The 27,942-nt window shown below is 47.5% G+C and overlaps 1 protein-coding gene across 5 annotated transcripts in view; it reads left to right on the top strand.

The window, feature by feature from the left end:
* cfap300 (cilia and flagella associated protein 300) overlaps positions 1 to 27,942 on the top strand; it is a 121,997-nt gene that overhangs the window by 25,879 nt on the left and 68,176 nt on the right. For 3 of the 5 annotated variants that reach the window (XM_085998706.1, XM_085998705.1, XM_085998704.1), the window contains exon 6: positions 14,554 to 14,639. The exons of the other annotated variants lie outside the window; for them this stretch is intronic. In XM_085998706.1, coding sequence (XP_085854832.1) covers positions 14,554 to 14,639 — 86 coding nt within the window. The remainder of the gene's footprint in view (positions 1 to 14,553; positions 14,640 to 27,942) is intronic. 5 annotated transcript variants of the gene reach the window in all.

Raw genomic sequence — 27,942 nt, 5'->3', positions numbered from 1 at the left:
TTTAATAAAAATTAAAACTTTTAAGAAACTTTTCAAAATAAGTTTTTAACTTTTTTTTTAAGTTTGTGCATCTTTATTTTAGGTTTGCCTTTTCCCCATGTGGGAACCCCAATCTCTCTTTTGCTCTCTTTAACTATTTTAAAAAGTTAAAAAGTTAGAAATTCAAGGGCTTACCCAGTTCCTTGTTTGCTGTCTGTGAGAATTCTGCCTTTTGATTGGCTGCTTAGACAGCTTGTTGACGTCACAGCACTTCGCACAACTGATTCCTCATTAAGTTCCGTTGAATTGAATTCAAGGTTGGAAAACTTGAAGTTCTCGACACGGGGATTGCGAAAGTCAGAGGGTGTCGGAAGAGTCGTAGATGTAGGTGGGAAGTGACTGGACAAGGGGCAAAAGAATAGAGTCGAGATAGGAAGAAATCAGTTCTGTGGAGCAAGAACAGGCTGAAATGATGGGTCTATCAAGGCAGTCCTGTTTGTGGATCTTGGGAAGGAGGTAGAAGCGGGTTTGGGGGACTTTGAGGCTGGAGGTGTGGGGGGGAAGATCTCCAGAGGAGATGTGGTCAGTGATGGTCTGGCTTGACATTTGGTGGTGTCATAGTCCAGGGGGAGGTAGGAGGACGTGTTGGAGAGTTGGCATTCAACCTCCGCAATGTTGAGGTCCATTCGCGAAACAACAACAGCGCCACCCTTGTCAGCAGGTTTAATGGCAATGTCAGGGGTGGACCTGAGAGAACGGATTGCTGCAAGCTCAGAAGGAAATAGGTTGGAGCGAGTGAGGGGAGCAGAGAAATTGAGATGGCCGATGTCACGCTGGCAGTTCCCAATAAAAAGATCTAGAGAGGGTAAGAGGCCAGAGGCAGGGGTCCAGGTGGAACGAGAATTCTGAAGACAGGAGAAAGGGTACGCTGTGCGGGGGTAAGACTCCCGGCCAAAGAAGTGGGCGCAGAAGCAAAGGCGATGGAAGAAGAGCTCAGCATTATGCTGAGCTCAAAATTCATTGAGCTAGGGGTATAAGGGGAAGAAGCTGAGGTCTTTGCTGAGAACTGATCGGGGTCAGAGAGGGGAAGGTCAGAGGCGATAGTGAAAACATGACAAAGGGTGAGATTGGAAGGAGGGATGCCGTTTCACCTCCTCCCTTCCCACTGTCCAGGGCCCCAAACATTCCTTCCTGGTGAAACAGTGGGTGGAATTTTAACCCCCAAAAACAGGTGGGTTTGGGTCGGGTGAGATGTTAAAGTGTTAAAAATCTTGAACCTGCCCACTTCCGGTTTTAACGGAGACGGAGGGGCGGGGGTAGGGGGAATGGGCAACCCCCCCCCCCCCCCGACCCTTCCGATCTCCCCCAGACCCCTCCAATCTCCCTTCCCGACCAGCAGGACCTGAGGCAAATTCGTTCTTCCAGGTTTCCTGAATGCAAAACTGCACCCCCGCCCCCTTTCCCCATAAATATTTGGGCCAGCAATTTACTTGTACTTTTTTCAATTTAGTATACTGTATTCACCACTCACCATGTGGTCTCCTCTACATTGGGGAGACCAAACGTAGATTGGGTGATCGCTTTGCTGAACACCTCTGTTCAGTCTGCAAGCGTGACCCTGAGCTTTCAGTCATTTGCCATTTTAGCTCTCCTGGTCTGCTGAGTATTTCCAACATTTTCTGTTTTTATTGTTGTATACTCCAGGCTCTCCTCATCATGTAAATCTTTCACTAAAATTATTAAACATTTGTTCAAATGATAATGGTTATGATTTTGATTCAGCTTCTTAATATGTCTTTGGGATTTCCTCTTGAGGAGGACCCTACTCAGTCGAAAGTTCCTTTACGGCATCCAAGGAGACCATCAGAACACAAGTCCATGTGCTTTGTATTGTGATTTGGTCTTAGTGTACTGGATTGGATTTTGCTAATATTTTATAGTTATCATTGAGGAGAGATGTCACCTTTTAGTATGTGTCCTTGTGAGGTCCTTGTCATCTTTGTTTATCAACATGTTTATAGATACTCGGAAAGTATCTCGGAATATGTTTTTTTTCCTTTTGATTCTTTACACACACCTCCTGAGCATTGTGATTTACAGTCACTCTGGCTGTGCTCTCTGACTTTCCGTTCTGTTTTCACCACCCAGGTTCTGTTATGTAACCTGTGGTCTGTTTATGCTAAATGGGATATAGTAGTGAAGAGAGAGGAACAGTGAGTAGTTTGTGTTTGAAGGAAGTAATGGCAGAGTATTTATGGAGACTAGAGTAGTGAGGAGTTGGGATATGCAGAGAGGGAGGCCTAGAAATTTGTCTTGGGCGGTGGTGCAGAACAGGCAGCATTGGGTCGGCTGCCCGTTATACGCAGCGCCTGATATTCAGTTTCATTGCAGTCCATTGTGGTGCCAAAAGTTGGCATAGTTCACTGATTACCTCTGGAGGAAATCACAGCCTTCTGTGGGAGAATTCCATATTCCTTGGTCTTTAGATCATCTTGCCTGCATAACCTATGTTTCAGGTGTGCCTACTTACAGGATGCTTCATTCTCAGGGCTTCCTTCCTCTCCTCCTGCCTGCTCTTATCATGTTCTTCCTCGAAGCACAGGAACAATGGAATTCTAAGAGGGAAATCCATTATTTTTGTACAAGCAACTACCTTAATATCCTGATCATGTAGTATTGCAGTATGATGGAAATCACTTCCAGTCTTCATTCTCCTCCAGAACTCTGCACTGACCTCTGCCCTTCATGGTCCTTTCATTGCAATGCAGGCACCACGCCAACTTCATGCTGCCTGCTCATTTGAATGATTTCAGTGTGCAACCAATGCTAACCCACTGGTCATTGGCTGCACGCATCAGCAGGGGGCCCAAAATTGTGAGAGGCTAGCACCAGTCCTGTATCTGCAGGGGGCCAGGAGGCCCTCCAGGCACACGCTCAAAAGGCAGTGGGAGCAGATAGTCATGGAGGTCAATGCCAGGAGTCTAGCCCCAAGGTCCTGGCTGCAAGGAGTTCAGTGACCTAACACGAGTGTACAAGGTCAGTGAATACATCTTCAAATGCCATATCCCACCAACTGCACCACTAGCCTCAACCACTGCTCAATACACCCCCATCACTCACCTACCAACAATCCCTATCAATCAGGACTCATACCTAAGATTCATAGCTTCACTTCACCCTCACACACTTAGCACTGCTGCAAGCCTCACACCCACATGTTTAGGTGATGTGGCTGTCATAGTTGAATAGCTTGCATACACTGCCATCTATTCAACCATGACAGGCTTATCACCCAAACACATTGCACCTCACTCACCGACACACTTCCCTCTCTCTTGCAGGATAAGATGACGCACAACCGGAGGCAGCAGGAGCTAACCGGCGGGGTACAGGCGAGTTTGCATATCCTAATCCCAATGGAGGAGACGGTGCTGGCCATTATTGGAATGGTCATTGCTGAGGCCGTGGGCAGTGGCGGGGCTGAAACCATCGAAGATGACGGTGTCCTCATACCGAATTCTAATTCTCACATCCCACTTCCCCCACATCCCACAATCTCTTCTGATTTACATGTTGCAGATGGTGTAAGCATGCATCTCTTACTTTCTCCCTGCCTCATCTCACCACAACCTTACCCTTATGCCTTTTTCCTTTCAGATACCCAAAAACTGCAACCTGCCCAGGCAAGTGGAGGAAGAGCAAGAAAACAGTGATGATGAAGACACACCGCAACTCAATTTCACACTCGCAGCCACCAGCTCAGATACTGACACTGCGTAATTTAGAGGATAGCATAGAGGCGGGATCTGCATGTGGTGAACACCGGGCACAATTGGCCTGCAGCTAGAGCAGGGGACAACGATAGCACAGGCACCAGCTCGCCGGAGGGCAAGGTCGCACACGAGTTCTGCTGCAGAGGACTCGGATGAGGATAGCAAAATACTGCAGATGCTGGAAATCCGAAATAGAGTATTTCTCTCTCCACGGATGTTACCTGGCCTGCTGAGTTTTTCCAGCATTTTCTGTTATTTTTGACTCAGATGAGGACTTTGATGGGGCAGGCTACAGAAGACTGACGGGTGTGCACAATGAAATGCTTGTTGCATTGGGAATCCTGCCAGAAAGCCTGCGTGCAATGTCAAGGAGCATGAAGAAGTCTGGCACCAACTTGGCACAGGGCTTTGTGCAGAGCTTGGAGCCCATAGTTTCCAGCATGGAACTGGTGGCCAATTTCATTAGGACACCTGTGGACCCAACCACGATGCAGCATCTGCTGGCCAATGTCTCAGCTTCCATTACAGCACAAGCAGCAACCACCTAATGTCTGAGTGCTGCAGTGGAAGCTCAGACTGCTATTATTGCCAGTTCTGCTTGCTGCCATGCAAGCTCAGACTGCTCCCATCATGGCAGTGGATACCAGTGTTCAAAGGAACTTTCAGGGTGTCACAGCAGCCCAGCAATCTGACTGCCAACAGATTACTAGGATTGCTGAGGTGCCACCCCGGGGGAGGGGGAGTGGCAGTGGCTCCGTGAAGCATGAATCTGGTGTCCTCTCTCCAGATGACAGCATTCATCCTTCCACTCTGCCAGTGCCCTTGCTGTTGCCTGTCAGCCAGCCTACCCAGACTGCTGCCACCCATGCCAAGATGGTCTAATCCCGAGCCAGGCCTTATAGGCCCAATGCTGCTCAAGGTCATCCTCCAAGGCCATCTGCAGTCTCCTCCACTGAAAGTCAGCAGCCTACCACCAGCCATGCTGCAGCCACTGGGGTAGCAACGCGTAGGAGCACTAGGACGGGCAAAGACATACAGAAGACAGACACTAAGGCCCTGATTTTCTGGCCGCCGTCGGGCGGCTTTTCATGTGGCCGGGGGCCGAAAATTGGCGAAAAAGCAGTTCGGGACCCCCCCCGCCCCGCCTGATTCCCCGCCCTGTCCGACTTTCGGACTGCCATTTCCGCACGCCCCGCTTCAGTCCCAGCCGCCGCTGGCGGGACTGGTCGTCGGAGCACTAACAAGCAATTATCTGCTTGTTGAAGTGGATTTTCCCGTGCCGTTGCGACTTTGGGGCTTTCCCCACCTGAAACCCGCCTGCGGGGAACCCTGCTGCTGAGAGCTGGCGTGAAAACAGCTGGCTTGCTTGCTTGCAGCAGCAGGTCGCTGAGGGCTGAAGAGATTTAAATAGGCAGCATTTGCAGGCTGCAGGACCTTGTTGATCAAGGCTTGGGGGAACTTTTTGAAGCCTTAGGAGCAGCTGCAGAGAGTTGGAGCCTCACACACTTCTCCAGTGTGAGCTCCTGGGAAGCCCCTCTCACCACCCTAACTCAGCGCCCCCTCAACGGAGGCATCTGCCAGAAGCATGGGAGGCCTTTGGGACGTTCCCTTCCTGGCATTAGAGGATCTCCAACAGCAGAGGCGGCAGCAGCAGAACCAGGAACAGCAGGGTGAGCACCAGGAGCACCAGGCTGCTGCTCACTCACCTGAAGCTGCACAGGCCAGAAGGGACCAGCGCTTGGAAGTGGCTTGAGAGCACCTTGCTGCGCTTTAGGGGGCCAGTGGGACCTGTTTCTGCACTGGCAGTCCTACTCAGAAGGACTTCCATGAAGATCTGGTTTCTCTGTTCAACAGATGGCCAACGCTCCTCAAGAGATGTCATTCTCTTATGAGCACTCACCATGTTTTCCATACCCTGGCGAGTTATCTCCTGCATGGAGGTTGCCAGCCTTTCCATGGTGATGCGTTCATGCGCCAATGACTCCACAAAGGCTCTGCTCATGGTCGCTATGGACTCCTCCATTTGCTCAGCACTCGCAGCGACCCTGGAGACAAAACCTGCCAGAGACTCCTGCATCTGTGCATGGAGAGCCATCACCTCTTCTCTTGCGGATGAACCCAGAGGCAGAGAGTCGTCATGCAGCACAGCTGAGCTGAACTGGCAGAGTCCTGTGCCCTCCGACGAAGACTCTCCACTGCTGTCCCTGTCTCCACAATCTGCTGAGGCTCACTTGTGAGCTGTGAAACACCAGGTGACAACACTACTCAATGTCCCGAAGGTCCCCCCGAGGTGTGAGTGTCTGCGCTGGTGCTGGGTGCGCTTACTTCTGCTGATGCTGCGCCCTCAGAGGTTGGAGCTTCCTCTGAGGAGTCTGGCTGCACAGCCTCTTCCTCCTCCACAGTGAGGACTGGGGCTCTGGATGGTACTGTGGGGGAGTAAAGGAAGGAGATAGATATGTAATGCCAAGGTTCTTCTGGTGACTCCCAGTGAGTTGGCATCTGCTGACACCTGCATCCATGCAGCATTAGTCTCAGTGGGAGGCCTCTTCCTCCCTGACCTAGGGAAGAGGACCTCCCTGTGGGCCCTAACCCCATCCAATAATGCCTGCAGTGAAACCTCGTCGAATTTGAAGGCAGCTCGGCCTCTGCCGCTGGCAGCAGCTGGTGCAGGCTCCTCTGCCATTGTGCAAGAGTGGTTGAGAAGCCTGCAGAGGTGGAGAAGCTTGCTGGACACTTTGAAAGCACCACGAATGATGACATCATAGTGTGGGGATTTCTGACTCGAATTGGACAATTAGCAAGGCTTCCCACATGCTGGGAATTAATTGGCCACTTGAGGGAAAATTGCGTGGAGCTGGCTGACACTTTTTTATGTGTGTCAGAAACCCCACATTCGGGGAAATCCGACCATTCCCCACACAAGCCGAAAATCGGGGCCTAAGTGAATGTACATGGATGATTAGTTTACGTTTGTATGCAATATGGCATGATTTGATTTATAAATTTGGTTTGGAATGTTTATTTAGTGGAGGCTTTTATTTTTGCATTGTGGCCAAGTGGACATTGTGATGGTCAGTGTCATAGAGAAGGTAAGGTGTGGGACAGTTGGTGAATAGGGAATTGGAGTTGTGGTTACTGGTATTGCACTCGGTTGAGTTCGTCACGGACAGCCTGGCCGGAAAGCGGCTGTCTAGCTTCCCTCTTTCCTTCCTCTTCCTTGTCCTCCTCCTCCTCAGCTGCTCACCGTATAACTGATGGCCAGGGCTGTGCCCTCATGATGGCGAGGTTGTGCAGCATGCAGCAGACCACCACAAATCTTGATACCCACTCTGCCAAGTACTGCAAGGCTCTTCCAGAGCGGTCCAGACAACGGAACCATTGTTTCAGCATGCTAATGGTCCACTTTATCACATTTTGTGTGGCAGCAGGGCTTTCATTCTATGCATGCTGCGCACATATGCGCAGATTATGCACCAGAGTCATGAGTCATGTCTTTAGCGGATAGCTTTTGTCGCCCTTAGCCACCCTCTGGTTTGTCGTGGTGGCTGAAATGCAGCTGGTACAGTGGATTGCTGCAGAATGAAGGCATCATGACTGCTGACAGGATACCTGGCATTGACCTGTATGATTCGCTGCCTATGGTCGCACACCAGCTGGATGTTGAGGGAGTGGAATCCCTTTTGGTTCCAGTATATGACAGAGTTGACATGCAGCGCCCACAAAACAATGTGCGTGCAGTCAATGGCACCCTGCACCTAGTAAAGCCGCGTGCTCACTCCGTCTGCTGCTCACTGACAAGAGAGAATGAAATGTATTCAGCTCTCTTTGAATAGAGAGCCTCAGCGACCACTCTCATGCAACAGTGGACAGCAAACTGCGAGTTGCATATATCTCCAGCTCCAGCATGGAAGGAGCCAGACACATACAAATTCATCACCACGGTCACTTTCACAGCCACTGGCAATGCGGTCCTTGCATCTGAGGTTGCAGTTGTGGCTGCAGTAGGTAGCAGATTTCAGGGCGGATATGGCCTCCTGCTGCGAGCCCTTCTCCTCCTCCTCCCTCTTCTAGCAGCTTGTTCTGCTCTGTGTGGCCTCTGTTCATTCTCCCAGTCATGCTGCATGTCAAGGGGAATTCCTACTAGTGCACCCATGTCTGGCAGCAAGTGGTTTGTGCAGAAGCCTTGAAGTCAGCAAAAATCCTTCAGCACCTGCCACACCACTCCCTGTAGACTTTTGCAACTTGTAACAACTATAGAAAGCAACAAACACTTGTAGAATTGTACCAACAGCCAGAAGAAGTCAACCAGCAACTAACCTGTAAGTAGTTGATGATCCCTTTTAAATAGCGCTGGTGTGGGGGACTTTCCTGCTGCTGAGTGTGTTCAGCTGTGCGAAGTTAAGGGAGGGCATTAGTGGGTGCGTTGAGTTCCAAAATGGCACCGCTGGTGTTAAATCAGCGTTGCATGCTGATTGACTTCATGATCTGCTTGCTCTACATACCTCCAGCAGATGTTCACTGCGCGCGCGCTAATGCTTTCACCACTATGGCACCAGCGTAATTCACCCCACAAGTGTGTGCGTGCACCGCGGGCACCATTTTGGAGCTCTAAGGCACTCATAGCGCCCAAAAAATGGGCACTAACGATCTCGATTTTGCGCCCTTCATGTTTGACCATAGACTAAGGCTGCGAATTTAATGGAAGAGGCGGGATGGGGGCGGGACAGCTGGTTTCCGGGTTCTGGTCCCGCTCCCAGCTGCATCCACTCTTCAGACGTGATTTTCCCTTGATTGGCCTTGTTAAGCCCGCCCTGTGGGCTTAGCGGCCAATTAACAGCAAGCGGGTGTGATGATGTCATTTGATGACGCATCATCAGCCGGTTTCCTTAACGGGACCATGTCCACATGGAGTTTGACAGTTGTTCTGTCGGTGTTTGACAGCATTGAGGTGCTGCAAACACTGACGAGCACTGCACAAAGGTGAACGCTTGCTCCCAGGCTCTCCAGTGACTCCCTCCATATGCTTATGGAGGAAGTCACAGCACGCAGGGAGGTTCTCTTCCCTTCCAAGGATGGAAGAGACCTCCCCAGGACACCAACTTACCTTGCACCTCCACCCAACCCTCTCTATCTACGTTATCACTTCCCCATCTCACTAGCCACCCCTCACACTCGCCTTCATCAAACTGCAAGCATACAAACTAACAACACACAAGGGTAGGCACTTGAGAGGTTTACCCAATGTCCATGTGAAGTTTCTGGTAATGAGTTGTCATACAGTGAAATCTATTTTTCAAAAAGTGTCCTTTATTGGACAGATCTGAGCGCACCTTGAGAAGTGTCTTACTGAGTTCCAGTGATTGTTCAGTCATAACTCCCCCCACCCCCCCTGCCCCGCTATAGTGATGAGTCTGCATGGAATGGCTTGGACATTAAAGGGATGCTTCAAGGTGCTGGTGTGGGATGGTGTCAACCTGGCGCATCATGTGGCAGCCAGGGTTTACAGTGCCAAGTGAAGAAAATCTGGCCATGGTAATGCCGTCGCTTGCTCTGTCCTCCTGGGCAGCAGTTTTGTCAGGGGCTGATGCCCTGTGTCCAGCACAGCATCAGGTGATGGCGGAGAAGGTTGGTGATGATGGTGTGCCTGGTGATGTTGGTGTTGGGGCTGATCATGGAAGGATTCGGGGACCAAGGTCTGATTGTTTCATTGGCTCCAATGTTGCTGCAATAGATGGCAGCTGCAGGTGAGATGACAGAAGCGATCTGTCAATGGTGAGAGGTTCTCCCAATGAGGTGGCTGTAGTGTATGTACCTTTAAGGGGAGAACTACTTTTTACAGCTCCTGTATACTGTAGTAGCGGCAGTGACCACACCTGTATATAAACCCTGAGTAGGGATCTGTGCTGCTCGTTTTAGAGTAACCCTCATCCAGTAAACACCTGTTGATTGTTCTTCTGCAGTCTCTGTCGAATTATTGAAGGACACCATACATCAAGATTCACGGATTTAACATTGGCGACGAGTGGATTCAAACCTACCTGCAACTCTGCATCACCTCCCAGGGATTCGCTCCTGGAGAGCAGTGAAAGGGGAAGGCCGAGTCCAGAAGTGCGGGCGTCGACCATCCAGAGAGGACTTGAGCATCGCAGAGGAGGCTGTGGAGAGCTGGGCTTGGTTCTTCAGTCGCGACGATCCAGCGCAGCGGGCTGGCAGCAGGTAGGGTGCAGACCCTTCCCGGACGGCGGCGGCTGGAGCCGACCGACGGCACAGAAAAAGGCCGAGCAGCGTCGACGGGGTAAGAGAGAGGGCAAAGCGCACAGGGCGCAGCCGGGGTTGAAGACCGAGCGGCGTCGACGAGAGAGGCGCGCAGGAAAACGCGCAGAGCGCGGCCGGTGTTCAAGGGCTGAGAAGCGTCCGGGGGGGGGGGGAAGAAAGGAAAGGGCGGGAGACGCCATTTGGGCTGCAGCGGGGAAGAAGGGAGAGCGCGGGAGACGCCATTTTGAGCCACAGTGGAGAAGAAGGGAGAGCACGGGAAGAAAGGAAAGCGCGGGAGACGCCATTTTGAGCCAGCGGAGAAGAAGGGAGAGCGCGGGAGACGCCATTTTTAACCAGTCTAACCACACCCAGGGATGCCGAAGAGTGGCAGTGTCACAGCGTTCGACAATGAAGTCGAAGATTGGGCGACATATGTAGAACGCGCAGAAGTATACTGCAAGGCGAATGACGTGCCAGATGCCAGGAAAGCACTGGTATTGTTGAATTCCATGGCTGCAAAAACGTATGGCTTACTGCGAAACCTAGTAACCCCAGAGAAGCCAGTGGAAAAGGATTTTGAAAGCATAGTGGCAATCCTACAGGACCACTTAAACCCCACACCACTGCTGATAGCAGAAAGATTTAAGTTTCACAAAAGGAACCAGCATAAAGACGAAAGTAATGCTGAGTATTTAACAGAACTGCGCAAGCTATCGAAACACTGCCAGTTTGGAACGGGACTAGCAGATACTTTAAGGGACAAGTTTGTGTGTGGGCTTCAACGTGAAGGAACCCAGAAATGGCTTCTATCAGAAAAGGATCTTACGCTGGACAAGGCGTGGCATGGCAGTATTACACGAAGCAGCCGCACGGGGCGCTGCAGAGATACAACAGAGACCGCAAGAATATGGCACAAATGAAATGTCATATGGAGCAGTGAAGTGTTATCGCTGCAGCAGAACAACACACGACCATAAGGATTCTTGTTTCAAGGACCAAGTGTGCAGACAGTGTGGAAAAGTAGAACACATAGCAAGAGTCTGCAGGTCGGGAAAGAAAACCAGCAGCAAGAAATCTCCACAGGAGAAGTACATAAGGTGACGGAGAGTAGTTCAGACGAACAGAAAAGTGATACAGACTCTGGAAGCAAGGAGCTGGGTTGTCTGAAACTACATAATGTGATCAAAACGGAGGATCACCAAACTATCTGGGTCACGCTCAAGATAGCAGCAGTCCAAGTGAAAATGGAATTGGACACAGGATCAGCCCTAACAGTCATAAACCGAAGGGACTACAAGCGGCTATTCTCACATCTACCCTTGAAAGATACAAAGATTGTCTTGAAGACGTACACGGGGCAAAAAGTCTACCCCAAAGGAAAAATAAGGGTGAACTTTATATATAACGGCAAGGAAACACCAAAAATGGACCTATATGTATTGCCAGATGGAGGACCACCACTACTAGGACGTGAATGGATCCGGAAGATACAGTTAGATTGGCATGCCATACAAGCACCGACGGTAGATGCCAAAAAGGATGACGACGTCACACCTGGACGACTGTCAAAAATGCTAACTTTGTTCCAGGAGGGACTCGGAACACTAAAAGGCATAACAGCGACGATCAAAATAGAGGAAAATGCAAGCCCAAAGTTTTTTTTAAGGCCAGACCGGTGCCTTATGCGATCCGCCCAGCCGTCGAAGCAGAGCTGGAAGGTTTGGAACGTTCTGGAGTACTGTCCAAAGTGGACTGGAGCAAGTGGGCTACACCCATCGTTCCTGTAATGAAGAGGTCGTTGAGTAATACGCCTGGGGAACCAAAGAAGGTCCACATCTGTGGGGATTTTAAGGTGACAGTGAACCCAGTCCTTCACACGGTACAATATCCGCTTCCGCGGATTGAAGATATTTTCACCTCGCTATCTGGAGGAAAACGCTTCACTAAGATTGATCTGGCCCAGGCGTACCTGCAAATGGAGGTAGAAGAAGCCTCGAAACAGTACCTCACGATCAACACTCACAAAGGTCTCCACTAATACAACCGGCTGGTGTTCGGGGTAGCATCAGCTCCGGCTATTTGGCAAAGGGCAATGGATCAAGTCCTGCAAGGGATTCCAGGGACCCAGTGTTATTTGGACGACATCCTGGTCACGGGCGAAAATGACAGTGATCACCTCGCCAACCTGGAGCAGGTGCTCACTAGATTGAAGAAATATGGGCTCCGAGCTAATCGCCACAAATGCGAGTTTTTCCAGAAGCAGACCTCGTATTGTGGCCACGTTATTGATGAAGAGGGGTTACATAAGTCCCCTGAAAAGATTGAGGCAGTAGTCAAGGCTCCAGCACCGGAAAATGTGTCACAACTGAGGTCGTTCCTCGGGCTGGTGAACTACTACCATAAGTTCTTGACAAATTTGTCTACAGTACTACACCCACTGAACACCCTACTGCAAACGGAGGTACCATGGAAGTAGAATGACGAATGTAAACGAGCTTTCCAGAAGTGCAAAGAATTGATCACATCAAAAGAGGTGTTGGCTCATTTCAACCCAGCACTACCAATTCGGTTGGCGTGTGATGCATCACCCTATGGTATTGGAGCGGTGCTGTCGCACAAATTCCCGGACGGCTTGGAGAGGCCAGTAGCCTTTGCGACTCGGTCACTAACCTCAGCCGAGCGTAACTACGCCCAGATTGACAGGGAGGCCCTCAGCCTAGTGTGGGGAGTAAAAAGTTCAACCACTATCTGCAAGGGCAGAAATTCACCTTGCTGACTGACCACCAACCACTTGTCTCCATCTTTAATCCAAAGAAGGGCGTTCCGGTGACGACTGCGCAACGGCTACAAAGATGGTCCCTTTTTCTAGGGGCGAACCAATATGAAATAGAGTATAAGGGCACGAAACAGCATGGAAATGCTGATGGGCTATCATGCCTGCCACTGCCTACTGCGGAGGAAGCACCAGCAGTGGACCCTGTCGAAATATTTTATTCGACTATAATTTAACGCTTGCCAGTAACTAACACGGATATAGAGAAGGAGACCCGAAATGACCCGACACTGTCTCGGGTATATGATTTGACGGTGAAGGGATGGCCAACACATGACGACTCACTGTTGCCAGCATTCTCATCCAGAAGAGAACAGCTGTCAGTATGCCAGGGGACCTTGATGTGTGGATCCCGAGTGGTAATTCCACCCAAGTTAAGGGAGAGAGTGCTCAATGAGCTTCACGAAGGCCATCTGGGAGGGGTGAAAATGAAAAGCCTTGCTAGGGCTTGTGTGGTGGCCGGGGATCGATCAGCAAATCGAGGACCTAACAAAGAGCTGCTCAGGATGCCAGAAGGTCCAAAATGCACCACCACATGCCCCGCTACACCCATGGGAGTGGCCCTCCTCTCCATGGCAACAGGTGCATATTGATTTTGCTGGTCCATTCATGGACTCAATGTTCTTAATAGCCCTGGATGCGCACTCGAAATGGCCTGAGGTGATCAAAATGTCCTCCACCACCACGGAGAAAACTATTGCAGTCCTACGGACCATATTTGCCAGGAACGGCTTGCCAGAGCAGATTTGCTCTGATAACGGACCACAGTTTGTGTCCGAAGAGTTTCGGAAATTTATGAGAAGGAATGGGGTAAGGCATTACACATCCGCCCCGTATCATCCAGCCACAAATGGATTGGCTGAGAGGTTCGTACAAACCTTTAAAAAGGCAGTAAGGGCCATGTGCAATGACGACATTCCACTGCAGCATAAGGTGGACAATTTCCTGTTAGCCTACAGAAATGCGACACATGCAGTTACCAACCAGACCCCGGCCATAATGTTCTTTAACCGAAGGTTGAGATCTCGTCTGAATTTGCTCAGACCAAATGTACGAAGAAATGTTGAGAATAAGCAATTCCAGCACATCAATGATAAGCCGACAAGAAGCTTCAATGTAGGGCAACCAGTCTTGGCCCGCGACTACCGAACAGAGAAATGGCAACCAGGAACGATATGCACACGGCAGGGGCCACTAATGTACACAGTGGATGTTGGGGAGAACATTGTGAGACGCCATGTCGACCAGATCCTAGCATCACAGGAACGAGTCAACCCCATGTCTCGCGTACCTGGTGATGAACCCGACATACAGGTAGCATCTACCCCAGAAACCGTAGCATCGGAAGCTGATGAACCAACCGACGACAGGGGGCCAGAATCGCCTCCGCACCAAGAGCAAGACACTCAGGAAAGACGCTATCCAGAAAGGATCAGGTAGCCGCCCCAAAGACTGAATTTATAAATGGACTATTTTCAGTTAATGTTGCATGTTAAAAGTGTTAACTGTTAAATGAATGTTATGGTACTGTTAATCTAAAAGGGGAGGAATTGTAGTGTATGTACCTTTAAGGGGAGAACTACTTTTTACAGCTCCTGTATACTGTAGTACCGGTAGTGACCACACCTGTATATAAACCCTGAGTAGGGATCTGTACTATTAGTTTTAGAGTAACCCTCATCCAGTAAATACCTGTTGATTGTTCCTCTGCAGTCTCTGTCGATTTATTGAAGGACACCATACATCAAGATTCACGGATTTAACAGTGGCACTGGACATAAAGTTGAATCTAAAAACTTGTAAGTTAAATAAATCTCTATATGTATTAAAAATGCAGTAACCAACATTTTCTGTGCTCTGAACTCACCATCTGCAACATGGCATCCTTTATACCACTTCTGCAGCTGTCAGCTTATCACAAACATCAGAGCAGACTCAAAACACGCCAGGTTGAGCTGGCGTGTTCTCCGAACAGCAGGTCTCCCGTGGGGGAGAAGGTAAGATTAGAAGTAAGCCTCAAAGTACTCTTAATTGGCTTTTACCAAGCCACTTAAGTAGCTGAATTGTATCCCCCCGCCGCTTGGTGTCGGGTCAGTTCTCCGCTGACAGACCCGACACCTGGGAGACTCGTGTGGAGGTGGGTTGACGGCGAGTTTTCTACCTGCTGTCAAGCTTTGCTATTTTGACAGTGGACCCACCTCCAAACCTGCCCCCTCAGCGCTATTAAAATCGTGGCCATGAGTGTTGGAAAGCTATCATATTGTGGCCATCACAGCCAAACTTGATCCTGTCCTCATATGCACTTCTCGCGAAAGTGATTGGATAGCCTGTTCTTTTTTAATCCACAATGCTGAAAACAAACTGTAACACCTTTTTGCCACCTCAGCTAAGATTGACAAACTTGCCAGACCACAGCACTGATTCGGGGGCTCACTACACTAAATGGTGCTCTTGCTCTGAGTTATCAGGGAAGCTGCCATCATTGTTTTCAGCAGGAACACACTGGAAAATCTGTTCATAACTTTGGTGGTTCTTCTAAGGTGTACAATGGAACAGAAATTGTTTGTGGTTTTCTGTATCTTTTTATGAAGTTGACGCTTATATTGTTGAATGTGAATTCCCATCTCTTCAGAAAAGAAAATTCACTGTCTACCAGTCTAACATTAGTAAGTGAACTTCTCTATAAGTTAACCACCTGAAGGGAACGACTTACTACAGTTAAAACTTACAAGAAAATAAAACTTCCCAGCCCATGAAGTTATCATGGGAAAAACCTGAAGGTTTTGTTGGCTGTTATGTGAATAGTTTTCCAGAGTACATGTTAGAACTTGGCCCATATTATCCGATCAGAGGCTTCCTGCGTGCGGAGGCCTCCGCTCTGGAAAAAATCTACGGAGTTACCTGAGGGCTCCCGAGTGGGTACACTTCCACTCCTGGGCCTCTCCAAACTCAAAATGCACAGGGCCCACGTATCCCAGAGGCACATGCAGTTCGCAAGTGTCCCTGGGATCACAAAGGCCATGGGGAGCCTACAGGAGAAAGGAATCTCTCTTCATACACTTGACAGATAGACCTGTCAAAAATGAATGGAGATCACCCCAAAAACACAGTAAAACATCAAGGGCTAAAAATTGATTAATGGCCCATTAACTTCGCCGGGGCGCTACTTTATTAGCACCCCCATGCCAGAAATTGAGGGGTAGCGCCCCAAGACGGAAGCGGGGGCGCTACTGGAAGGTCCCCGTATCCCTCTTAGGGCGCTGCGATGAAATATTGCAGCACGTCGTGCCGCGGTAATGCAGGCCTTCCTGCCCTTCTTAAAGGGGAGGGGAGGGGCCTTGCGCAGCGCTACCCTGGGCCCCCAGGGATCGGGAGTGCTGGCAAAAGATCCCGGCAATCAAGAGAAGTGCCGGGCTCTTGGAACGCAGCCGGCACTCCGTGTGGGGGTGGGGGGGGTGCGGTTCAGGATTAAACTTACCTTTTTTCAAACAGATACACCACTTTGAGTACTGTTGGGGGGGATGGCATATCAGAGGAAGGCAGCAGCAGCCAACTTCCTGGCACCAGGGGTGGCTCTGCTGCACAGGACGGGAGGAAAATGAGGGGTAGAGCTATAGTAATAGAGGATTCTATTGTAAGGGGAATAGATAGGCGTTTCTGCGGCCACAAATGAGACTCCAGGATGGTGTGTTGCCTCCCTGGTGCAAGGGTCAAGGATGTCTCCGAGCGGCTGCGGAACATCTTGGAAGGGGAGGGTGAACAGCCAGTTGTCGTGGTGCATATAGGTACCAACAATATAGGTAAAAAGCGGGATGAGGTCCTAAAAGCTGAATAAAGGGAGTTAGGAGGTAAATTTAAAAATAGGACCTCAAAGGTAGTAATCTCAGGATTGCTACCAGCGCCACGTGTTAGTCAGAGTAGAAATAGAGAAGGATATTTCAGATGACTAGAGGAATGGTGCAAGGGGGAGGGATTCAAATTCCTGGGACATTGGAACCAGTTCTGGGGGAGGTGGGACCAGTTCAAACCGGACGGTTTGCACCTGGGCAGGGCTGGGACCAATGTCCTAGGGGGAGTGTTTGCTAGTGCTGTTGGGAGGGTTTAAACTAAAATGGCAGGGGTTTGGGAACCTGAGCAGGGGGACAGAGGAAAGGGAAACAAGGATAAAAGCAAAAGATAGGAAGGAGAAAAACAAAAGTGGCAGTCAGAGAAATCAACGGTTTAAATCAAACATGGCCACAGTAAATAATAATTCTAATAGGTCTAAGAGCGTTAAAAAAACAAGCCTGAAGGCTTTGTGTCTTAATGCGAGGAGCATTCGTAATAAGGTGGATAAATTAGCTGCGCAAATAGAGGTAAACAAATGTGATTTGATTGGTGTGGTGTATGTAACCTGTTCCACCTTAAGAGAACTTAAGCCTGTTCCACCTTAAGAGATGTACTACTTTCTCTGGCTGCTGTATACGTAATACCGGTGGTGACCACCGGTATATAAGTACTGTGTAGTGATATTGCTGTTAGTATAGCCCTGACCTCCAACTAGTAAAGACCTGTTGAAACATTATTCTTGTAGTCTGTGTCAGTAATTAATCTTAAATACAACTAGAACACACAGACTTAACAATTGGGATTACGGAAACATGGCTCCAGGGTGGCCAAGGCTGGGAACTCAACATCCAGGGGTATTCAATATTCAGGAAAGATAGGCAAAAAGGAAAGGGAGGTGGGGTAACATTGCTGGTTAAAGAAGGGATTAACACAATTGTAAGGAAGGATATTAGCTCTGATGATGTGGAATCTGTATGGGTAGAACTGAGAAATACCATGGGGCAGAAAACGTTAGTGGGAGTGGTATATAGACCTCCAAACAGTAATGCGGAGGTTGGGGATGGCATTAAAAGGGAAATTAGAGAAGCGTGCAATAAGGGCACAACAGTCATCATAGGTGACTTTAATCTACATATAGATTGGGCTAACCAAACTAGTAACAATACTGTGGAGGAGGTATTCTTGGAGTGTTTACGGGATGGTTTCCTGGACCAATATGTCGAGGAACCAACCAGAGATCAGGCCATCTTAGACATAGAAACATAGAAGATAGGAGTAGGCCATTCGGCCCTTCGAGCCTGCTCTGCCATTCAATGAGATCATGGCTGATCATCCAAATTCAGTACCCTGTCCCTGCCTTCTCCCCATATCCCTTGATCCCTTTAGCCTTAAGAAATATATCCAACTCCGTCTTGAATATATTTAATGAACTGGCCTCCACCGCCCTCAGTGGCAGAGAATTCCACAGGTTCACCACTCTCTGGGTGAAGAAATTCCTCCTCATTTCAGTCCTAAATGGCTTACCCCTTATCCTTAGACTATGACCCCTAGCTCTGGACTCCCCGGCCATCAGAAACATCCTTCCTGCATCTAGTCTGTCCAGGCCTGACAGAATTTTATAGGTTTCGATGAGATCCCCTCTCAATCTTCTAAACTTCTAGACTGGGTATTATGTAACGAGAAAGGATTAATTAGCAATCTTGTACGAGGCCCCTTGGATCGGAGCGATCATAATATGATTGAATTCTTCATTAAGATGGAGAATGAAGTAGTCGACTCAGAGACAAGGGTCCTAAATTTAAATAAACGAAACTATGATGGTCTGAGGCGCGAGTTGGGTAGGATTGATTGGGGAATGTCACTCAAAGGGTTGACGGTGGATAGGCAATGGCAAACATTCAAAGACTGCATGGATGAAGTACAAAATTTGTTCATCCCAGTTTGGCATAAAAATAAAACAAAAAAGGTGACTCAACCATGACTAACAAGGGAAATTAGGGATAGCATAAGATCCAAGGAGAGGACATATAAATTGGCCAGAAAAAGCAGTAAACCTGAGGATTGGGAGCAGTTTAGGATGCAACAAAGGAGGACAAAGGGATTAATTAAGAAAGGGAAAATAGAATATGAGAGTAAGCTTGCACGGAACATAAAAACTGACTGTAAAAGCTTTTATAGATATGTGAAGAGAAAAAGATTGGTGAAGTCAAGCGTAGGTCCCTTGCAGTCAGAATCGGGAATTTATAATGGGGAACAAAGAAATGGCAGACCAACTAAATTCATACTTTGGTTCTGTCTTCACAAAGGAGGACACAAATAACCTCCCAGAGATGTCGGGGAACATAGGGTCTGATGAAAGGGAGGAACTGAAAGAAATCAGTATTTGTAGGGAAATGGTGTTAGGGAAATTGATGGGATTGAAGGCCGATAAATCCCCAGGGCCTGATAATCTACATCCTAGGATACTTAAGGAAGTGGCTTTAGAAATAGTTGATGCTTTGCTGATCATCGTCCAGCATTCGATGGAATCTGGAACAGTACCCATGGATTGGAGGGTAGCTAATGTTACCCCACTATTCAAAAAAGGTGGTCGAGAGAAAACGGGGAATTACAGACCGGTGAGCCTGACATCGGTAGTGGGGAAAATGCTAGAGTCCATTATAAAAGATGTAATAGCAGAGCACTTGGAAAACAGTGACAGGATCGGACAAAGTCAACATGGATTTACAAAAGGTAAATCGTGCTTGACTAATCTACTGGAATCTTTTGAAGATGTAACTGGTAAAATTGATAAGGGAGAACCAGTGGATGTGGTGTATTTGGACTTTCAAAAGACTTTCGATAAGGTCCCGCATAAGAGATTAGCGTGTAAAGTTAAGGCACATGGGATTGGGGGCAAGGTATTGACTTGGATAGAGAACTGGTTGGCAGACAGAAAGCAAAGAGTTGGAATAAACGGGTCTTTTTCCGAGTGGCAGGCAGTGACTAGTGGGGTACCGCAGGGATCGGTCCTTGGACCCCAGCTATTCACAATATATATTAATGATCTAGACAAGGGAACTAGATGTAATATCTCCAAATTTGCAGATGACACAAAGCTGGGTGGGCGTGTGTGCTGTGAGGAGGATGCTGAGAAACTCCAGGATGATTTGGACAGGTTGGGTGATTGGGCAAAAGCATGGCAGATGCAATATAATGTGGATAAATGTGAGGTTATCCACTTTGGTGGCAAAAACAGGAAGGCAGATTATTATCTGAATGGCAATAGATTGGGAGAAGGGGATGTGCAACGAGACCTGGGTGTCCTTGTGCACCAGTCGCTGAAGGTAAGCATGCAGGTGCAGCAGGTGGTTAAGAAGGCAAATGGCATGTTGGCCTTCGTCGTGAGAGGGTTTGAGTGCAGGAACAAGGATGTCTTACTGCAGTTGTACAGGGCCTTGGTGAGGCCACATCTTGAGTATTGTGTGCAGTTTTGGTCGCCTTATCTGAGGAAGGATGTTCTTGCCATGGAAGGAGTTCAGCGAAGATTCACCAGGCTGATACCTGGGATGGCAGGAATGACGTATGAGGAGTGATTAGGTCGATTGGGCTTGTACTCGCTGGAGTTTAGAAGAATGAGAGGGGATCTCATTGAAACTTATAAAATTCTGACAGGACTGGACAGACTAGATGCAGGAAGGATGCTCCCGATGGTCGGGGAGTCCAGAACCAGGGGTCACAGTCTAAGGATAAGGGGTGGGCCATTTAGGACAGAAATGAGGAGGCATTTCTTCACCCAGAGAGGAGTGAACCTGTGGAATTCTCTACCACAGAAGGCAGTAGAGGCCAATACATTAAATATATTCAAGAAGGAGTTGGATATATTTCTCAAGGCTAAAGGGATCAAGGGGTATGGGGAGAATGCAGGGACCGGGTACTGTATTTGGATGATCAGCCAGGATCGCATTGAATGGCGGAGCAGGCTCGAGGGGCCGAATGGCCTACTCCTGCTCCTATCTTCTATGTTTAAAACTATTTTAAAAATTATGAATGAGTGAAATTTATTTTTTTACCTTTTTCAACTCTTATGCTGGTGAAAACAGGTCTTACGCCTGCTGGCGTAAGATATCTAAGGATTTTCTGCGGGCGGAGGTTCTACAGAAAGCGGAACTATCCGCCCGCAGAGGCCCTTCTCTAGGGCAGGTGTCCGATCTGTCAAGAGCATTCTTGACAGATCGGAAATGCTGGTTTTCAGCCCATGCGCTTCGCATACCTGAAACCGGCATTTCCGATGTCCCTACAGGTGTGTACACAGCCCGTACACACCCATAGGCATCGGAATATACGGCCCATAGTATTTTATCATTTATGTTTATACTTGTAACCTTCAATCCATTTCTTCAAATCACTGGTCTTAATTAAGAATCGCAATTTTGTACTAGTGTTTGATCCAGTTACCTAGTGGAAAATAGCCCAAACAACAAACTGCGCACAAATTATCAGCAAACATAGCTGGTGTTTGAAATGGAAATGTCACAATAAGGTGTGGGGGAAAAGGGTATTCTGAGGTTGGATTTAAAGGATGATGGCCTGGAATTTGCGGGCGGGGTGACGGCGAACTAGCAGCGTTTGCCGTCATTCTGCCTTTGAAACTGACCACAACTTCAGGATTTGGCACATGCGCAATCACGTGGAAATCCCGACGTTGTGGTCTGTCAGTGACAGCTACAAAACTGGCTGCGTTGTGTCCCCCGTCTTCCCCCCACCATAGAGCTGGCAGTCAGTGAAATTTCATAAATCATTGAAACTGATGAAAACTTCGGCTCTTCCACAATAATTACGCTGTTAAATTCCCCACTAAAAGTTAGACCCAAAGGGATTAGGTGTAACTGGGGTTTTAACAGCATATTGACTGCTAAACAATGGTTAAGGGCCTGAAAAACCAATTTTAATTTTGTGCAGTGTGAAATTTATCCATTTTAATAAATTTAATTTTTAAGAAACATTTGTTCACCTTTATTTTCCCCATGTGAGAGCCCCATCTTTGTTTTGCTCACTAACATTTTTAAAAGGTTAGAATTTTAAGAGCTTACTCACTTCCTTGTTTTCTGTCTGAGAATTCTGCGTTTTGATTGGCTGCTTAGACAGGTTGTTGACATCACAGCAGCTCGCACAAGGGGATCCCCACTATACTTTGCTGATTTGAATTGAACATTGGAAAACCTAAAGTTCTCAACAGAGAGATCACAAGATCCTTGTGCGAAGTGTACTTCGGGGCCAGCGGTGAACACCTTCGCTTCGCTTCACCGCTGACTTCAAATTCCGGGCCAATGTTACTGTGGTGTAAGAAATACTTGTAGTACAAGTTACTTTCTCCCCAGAAAGAGTGGTTGGAAAGTTTTTTTTAATATCTTCAATTTGAAAGGAGATATTTCAACTGAAGTACATCCAAAAGTAATTTTAGGATGTAGCTTCTCCTGAATGAAATACTACCGTGACATATTTGGCTGTTCTCCCTCTCGGTAGTTGCCACTTCCCTGCTTTTGCACTCAAACCTAAGTAGAAGGCTCAGTACTGATCAGTTTACTGTGTATTTTCACTGGTTTGCAACTGATTGGAGCCTTTCTTTATCTTAACCCTTCTGTATATAGTGTCCCAATATAAATTACTTGAACATTTTTTCAGCCCTTTTTTTGTAATTAACCTCTGGTTCATTCTGCCCTGTGATCAAGTCTCTGCTTAGTTCTCCATCAACCTGAGGTTGTTCAGAAAACTTGGCTCTCAATCAGAAACAAAACTAAAAGTATTTTTAAATCTAATTTAATGTCTTAATATTTAATTTATATTTTCTGTGATTAATTAATTGGTACTACACTTGACCAGACAAGAAACCCACCCCTGCACAGGAACAGAGTAATAAGGACCTCTTTTAGAAAATAACGATCCCATGTTTATTGATCTGCTGCTGCTTTGTTTATTTGTATATTTATTTATTTAATTCCTGCCACCGGTGACGGAAAGCCTGGCTGCTTACATATTTTATTTCCTTAATTAATTGGAATTGAAATCTCTCTTTAAAAGTGTTTCTTTTAAAATTTAAAACGGCTTTTAAAATTATTTCACGGGAAAGAAAACAAAAATGAAGGACTATGCAGCAAAACCAACCAATACATGGTGCAAACTGCAGCAGTAAAAATGCAAATAAAAAACTTTGCCTGAAAAAGAAACCATCTGGTTTTAAGAAGGCCTATTTGAGCAGACAAGGTCTTGGAACTCCCCTGCACCTACTCGTTATGGGTGAGGCACTCTGTGGGGGGAGTCTCGCATGAATACATGGAATTTGCTAATTGACCATTAATGAGGTGATTTTACTATTAAAATGAGGCCACACATGTTAGTAGGGGAGCCTCGATTCTTGTCCTGAAAGGCCCATCGGAAAATCGTTTGTGTGATTCTCTGACCTATGCCTGCAGCCTGCAAGGCCGTGCTGCAGGTAAAGCCTTGCAAAATCAAGGCCTACTAATAATCATGGCATCAACTTTCATCTGAACGCCAACATCCAGTGTTACCTCAACTCCACAACTATTGCTGTGCTATCCAACTACCTGTTTGACATTTAGTCGTAGATAAGTCTGAACTTTCTCCAAATCAACATTTACAAGAGTGAAACCAATCCTATTTGGCTGCTGCAGGAAATTTTACATCTTAGCTCCTGATTTCATCCCCCTTCCTGGCTGCTCATACAAGCTAAACCTAATTATAAGCAACCTCCATGTCCTCTGTTTGTCCCTGAGCTAAGTTTCTAACCCCACCCACCCCACTTCCGAATCATTGCCAAGACCATCTTCTATATAATAATGGTATATAAGTGCAAGTTGTTCATCTGCCTGAGACTCGAGACTGAATCTTAACTCCCAAAACAGGTGGGTTGGGGTCGGGTGAGATGTTAAAACTTTAAGGGCTAGAAATTCCGTAGCGCCTGGTGCTAACTTTTGAAAAGTAGAAAAAGTAGCGGCAGGTGCTAATTATTTTCTCCTGCCGGGAAATTCAGTTTTAGCGCTCCAAGAGGGAAGTGGAGTGCTAAGTCAAGCGCTAACCACTTCTCTTGGGGCGCTAAAGTCCAAGAGTGGGGCGGTAGCGGCAGCGCGCTGAACAATTTGCAGCGCGTTGCTAATGACATCAGAGGCTGCTTCCCTCACTTAAAGGGAAGGGCCAGTGATGGTGCACAACCTACTTGTTGGCAGTTCTGCATTGCAAGGTGACCTACGCGACATTCCCTTTAATTAGCGTCCCCAAGCGGCCAGCCGAATTGACAACGCCTCCTCTTCCTGCCATTGTTCACGCCTGGCGATACAGCAGAGAGTGGGAGGCAATTTCACATCCGGGCTGATAACAGGGCGCTGCGCACTTTATGACATCACGATCTGCGAGGCACTAGAGGCCCAGGCGGTAAGACTTAGCGCCAGCAGTAAACCAGCACTGAAGTTCCCCCTCCCAGGTACTAACTGGAGGCGCTAACCAACCAAATTTCTCCCCCTAAAATTGTTAAACCCGACCCCAACTCGCCTCCAATCCACTGAGCTCTGGGTTTAACGGAGGTGGGACAAGGGGCAGGCAGCCAGCCTGCTCCCAGGAGGCGTATTGACCAATTAAATATTTTAATGAGGCTGGCAGTGATAAGAACATAAGAAAGAAATAGGAGCAGGAGTCGGCCATTCGGCCCTTCGAGCCTGCTCCACCATTCAATGAGATCATGGCTGATCTTCTGCCTAAACTCCATTCACCAGCCCTATCGCCATATCCCTTGATGCCCTTACTAGTCAGAAATCTATCGACTTCTGTTTTGAATATATCCAATGACTGAGCCTTCACAGCCCTCTGGGGTAGAAAATTACAAAGATTCACCACCCTCTGTGTGAAGAAATTTCTTCTCATCTCAGTCCTGAATGGCCTACCCTTTATCTTGAGGCTGTGGCCCCTGGTTCTAGACTCCCCAGCCAAGGGAAACATTCTCCCAGCATCCATCCTATCAAACCATGTAATAATTTTGTATGCTTCAATTAGATCACCTCATTCTTCTGAATTCAAGAGACTACAGGCTACAATTTTTTGAGGATGTAACTGGTAAAATAGATAAGGGAGAACCAGTGGATGTCGTGTATCTGGACTTTCAGAAGGCCTTCGATAAGGTCCTGCATAAGAGATTAGCGTGTAAAGTTAAGGCACATGGGATTGGGGGCAAGGTGTTGACTTGGATAGAGAACTGGTTGGCAGACAGAAAGCAAAGAGTTGGAATAAACTGGTCCTTTTCCGAGTGGCAGGCAGTGACTAGTGGGGTACCGCAGGGATCGGACCTTGGACCCCAGCTATTCACAATATATATTAATGATCTAGACAAGGGAACTAGATGTAATATCTCCAAATTTGCAGACGACACAAAGCTGGGTGGGCATGTGTGCTGTGAGGAGGATGTCGAGAAACTCCAGGATGATTTGGACATGTTGGGTGATTGGGCAGAAACATGGCAGATGCAATATAATGTGGATAAAGGTGAGGTTGTCCACTTTGGTGGCAAAAACAGGAAGACAGATTATCATCTAAATGGCAATAGATTGGGAGAAGGGGAAGTGCAACGAGACCTGGGTGTCCTTGTGCACCAGTCGCTGAAGGTAAGCATGCAGGTGCAGCAGGTGGTTAAGAAGGCAAATGGTATGTTGGCCTTCGTAGCGAGAGGGTTTGAGTACAGGAACAAGGATGTCTTACTGCAGTTGTACAGGGCCTTGGTGAGACCACATCTTGAGTATTGTGTGCAGTTTTGGTCGCCTTATCTGAGGAAGGATGTTCTTGCCATGGAAGGAGTTCAGCAAAGATTCACCAGGCTGATACCTGGGATGGCAGGAATGACGTATGAGGAGAGATTGGGTCGATTGGGCTTGTACTCACTGGAGTTTAGAAGAATGAGAGGTGATTTCATTGAAACTTATAAAATTCTGACAGGAATGGACAGACTAGATGCAGGAAGGATGTTCCCGATGGTCGGGGAGTCCAGAACCAGGGGACACAGTCTAAGGATAAAGGGTAGGCCATTTAGGACAAAAATGAGGAGGAATTTCTTCACCCAGAGAGTGGTGAACCTGTGGAACTCTCTACCACAGAAGGCGGTGGAGGCCAGTTCATTAAATATATTCAAGAAGGAGTTGGATATATTTCTTAAGGCTAAAGGGATCAAGGGGTATGGGGAGAAAGCAGGGACCGGGTACTGAATTTGGATGATCAGCCATGATCGCATTGAATGGCGGAGCAGGCTCGAGGGAACCGAATGGCCTACTCCTGCTCCTATCTTCTATGTTTCTATGTTACAGGCCTAGTTTACTCAATCTCTTCTCGTATGACAGTCCCGCCATCCCAGGAATCAATCTCGTGAACCTTCGTTGCACTCCCTCTATGGCAAGTATATCCTTCCTTGGGTAAGGAGACTAAAATTGTACACAGTACTCCAGGTGTGGTCTCACCAAGGCCCTATATAATTGGAGTAAGACTTTACTCCTGTACTCAAATCCTCTTGTAATGAAGGCCAGCATACCATTTGCCTTCCTAACAGCTTGCTGCACCTGCACATTCACTTTCAGTGACTCATGTACAAGGACACCCATGTCCCTTTGAGCATCTGCATTCCCCAATCTTTCACCATTTAGGAAATACTCTGCCTTTCTGTTTTTTCTACCAAAGTGGATAACTTCACATTTATCCACATTATATTCCATCTGCCATGTTCTCACCCACTCACTGAGCCTGTCGAGATTCCCTTGAAGCCTCTTCACATCCTCTTCGCAACTGACACTGCACCTAGCTTTGTATCATCAGCAAATTTGGAAATGTTACATTTAGTCTCCTCATCCAAATCATTGATATAGATTGTGAATAGCTGGGGCCCAAGCACCGATCCTTGCGGTACCCCACTAGTCACAGCCTGCCATTCTGAAAAGACCTGTTTATCCCTGCTTTGTTTTCAGTCCATTAACCAATTCTCAATCCATGCTAGTATATTACCTCCAATTACATGTGCCCTAATTTTGTTCACCAACCTCTTGTGTGGGACCTTATCGAATGCCTTCTGAAAATCCAGATTCCCCACATCTACTGGTTCCCGTTTGTCCACTCCACTAGTTACATCCTCAAAGAACTCCAATAGGTTTGTCAAACAGGATTTCCCTTTCATAAATCCATGTTGACTCTGCCCAACCTTACTATTAGTTTCTAAGTGCCCAGTTATTGCATCCTTTATAATAGATTCCAGCATTTTCCCAGCTATTGATATGAGGCTAACAGGTCTGTAGTTCCCCGTTTTCTCTCTCCCTCCTTTCTTAAATAGCGGGGTTACATTTGCTATTCTCCAATTTAACCCACCTCCGTTAAACCCCGAGGTGGGCGGATTGGAGGCGAGTTGGGGTTGGGTTTAAGATTTTTACGGGGAGAAATTTGGTTGTTTGGCTCCTCCTGTTAGCGCCTGGGGGAGGCGGGGGGACACTTGGAGAGGTTTAAGCTAATTAAGGAGAGCCAACACGGATTTGTAAAAGGCAGATCGTGTTTGACTAATCTAATTGAATTTACTGATGAAATAACAGGAATGATTGATGAAGGGAATGCAATGGATGTTGTCTAAATGGATTTTAGGAAGGCATTTGACAAAGTACCACATAGAAGGCTGGTTAACAAACTTGACGCTCATGGAATAGGTGGGTCAATGGCAGCTTGGATAAGGAATTGGCTTAAGGACAGAAAACGGCGAGTTGTGGTAAATGGCTGCTTTTCAGACTGGAGGATGGTAGACAGTGGTGTTCCCCAAGGGTCAGTGCAGGGGCCACTGCTTTTTTTGATATATATAAATGACCTGGATATTGGAATACAGAAGAATTTCTAAATTTGCCGATGACACCAAACTTCGGGGGTATGGCAAACTGAGGATGATACCAATCAACTGCAACAGGACATAGAAAGGCTAGCCGAATGGCAGATGGAATTTAATACAGAGAAGTGTGAGGTGATGCATTTTTGCAGAAGGAACAGGGAGAGGCAATATACACTTAATGGCACAGTTTTAAAGAGTGTGCAGGGACAGAGGGACTTGGGAGTTAATGTGCATAGGTCCCTGAAGGTGGTGGGACATATTGAGAGAGCGGTTAGCAAAGCATATGGGATCTTGGGCTTCATAAATAGAGGTATTTATTAACTTAAGTTGAAGGTGAACGTCTGGAGAATACGCCGACTCTACAGAGAACCGGCACAGACTCGATG

Source organism: Somniosus microcephalus, chromosome 10 (assembly GCF_052327205.1).
Source record: "Somniosus microcephalus isolate GS21.2 chromosome 10, FLI_Smic_1.0, whole genome shotgun sequence".
NCBI lineage: Eukaryota > Metazoa > Chordata > Chondrichthyes > Squaliformes > Somniosidae > Somniosus > Somniosus microcephalus.
The sequence above is the reverse complement of the archived record's forward strand: the minus strand, read 5'-3'. Positions and strand labels throughout refer to the sequence as shown.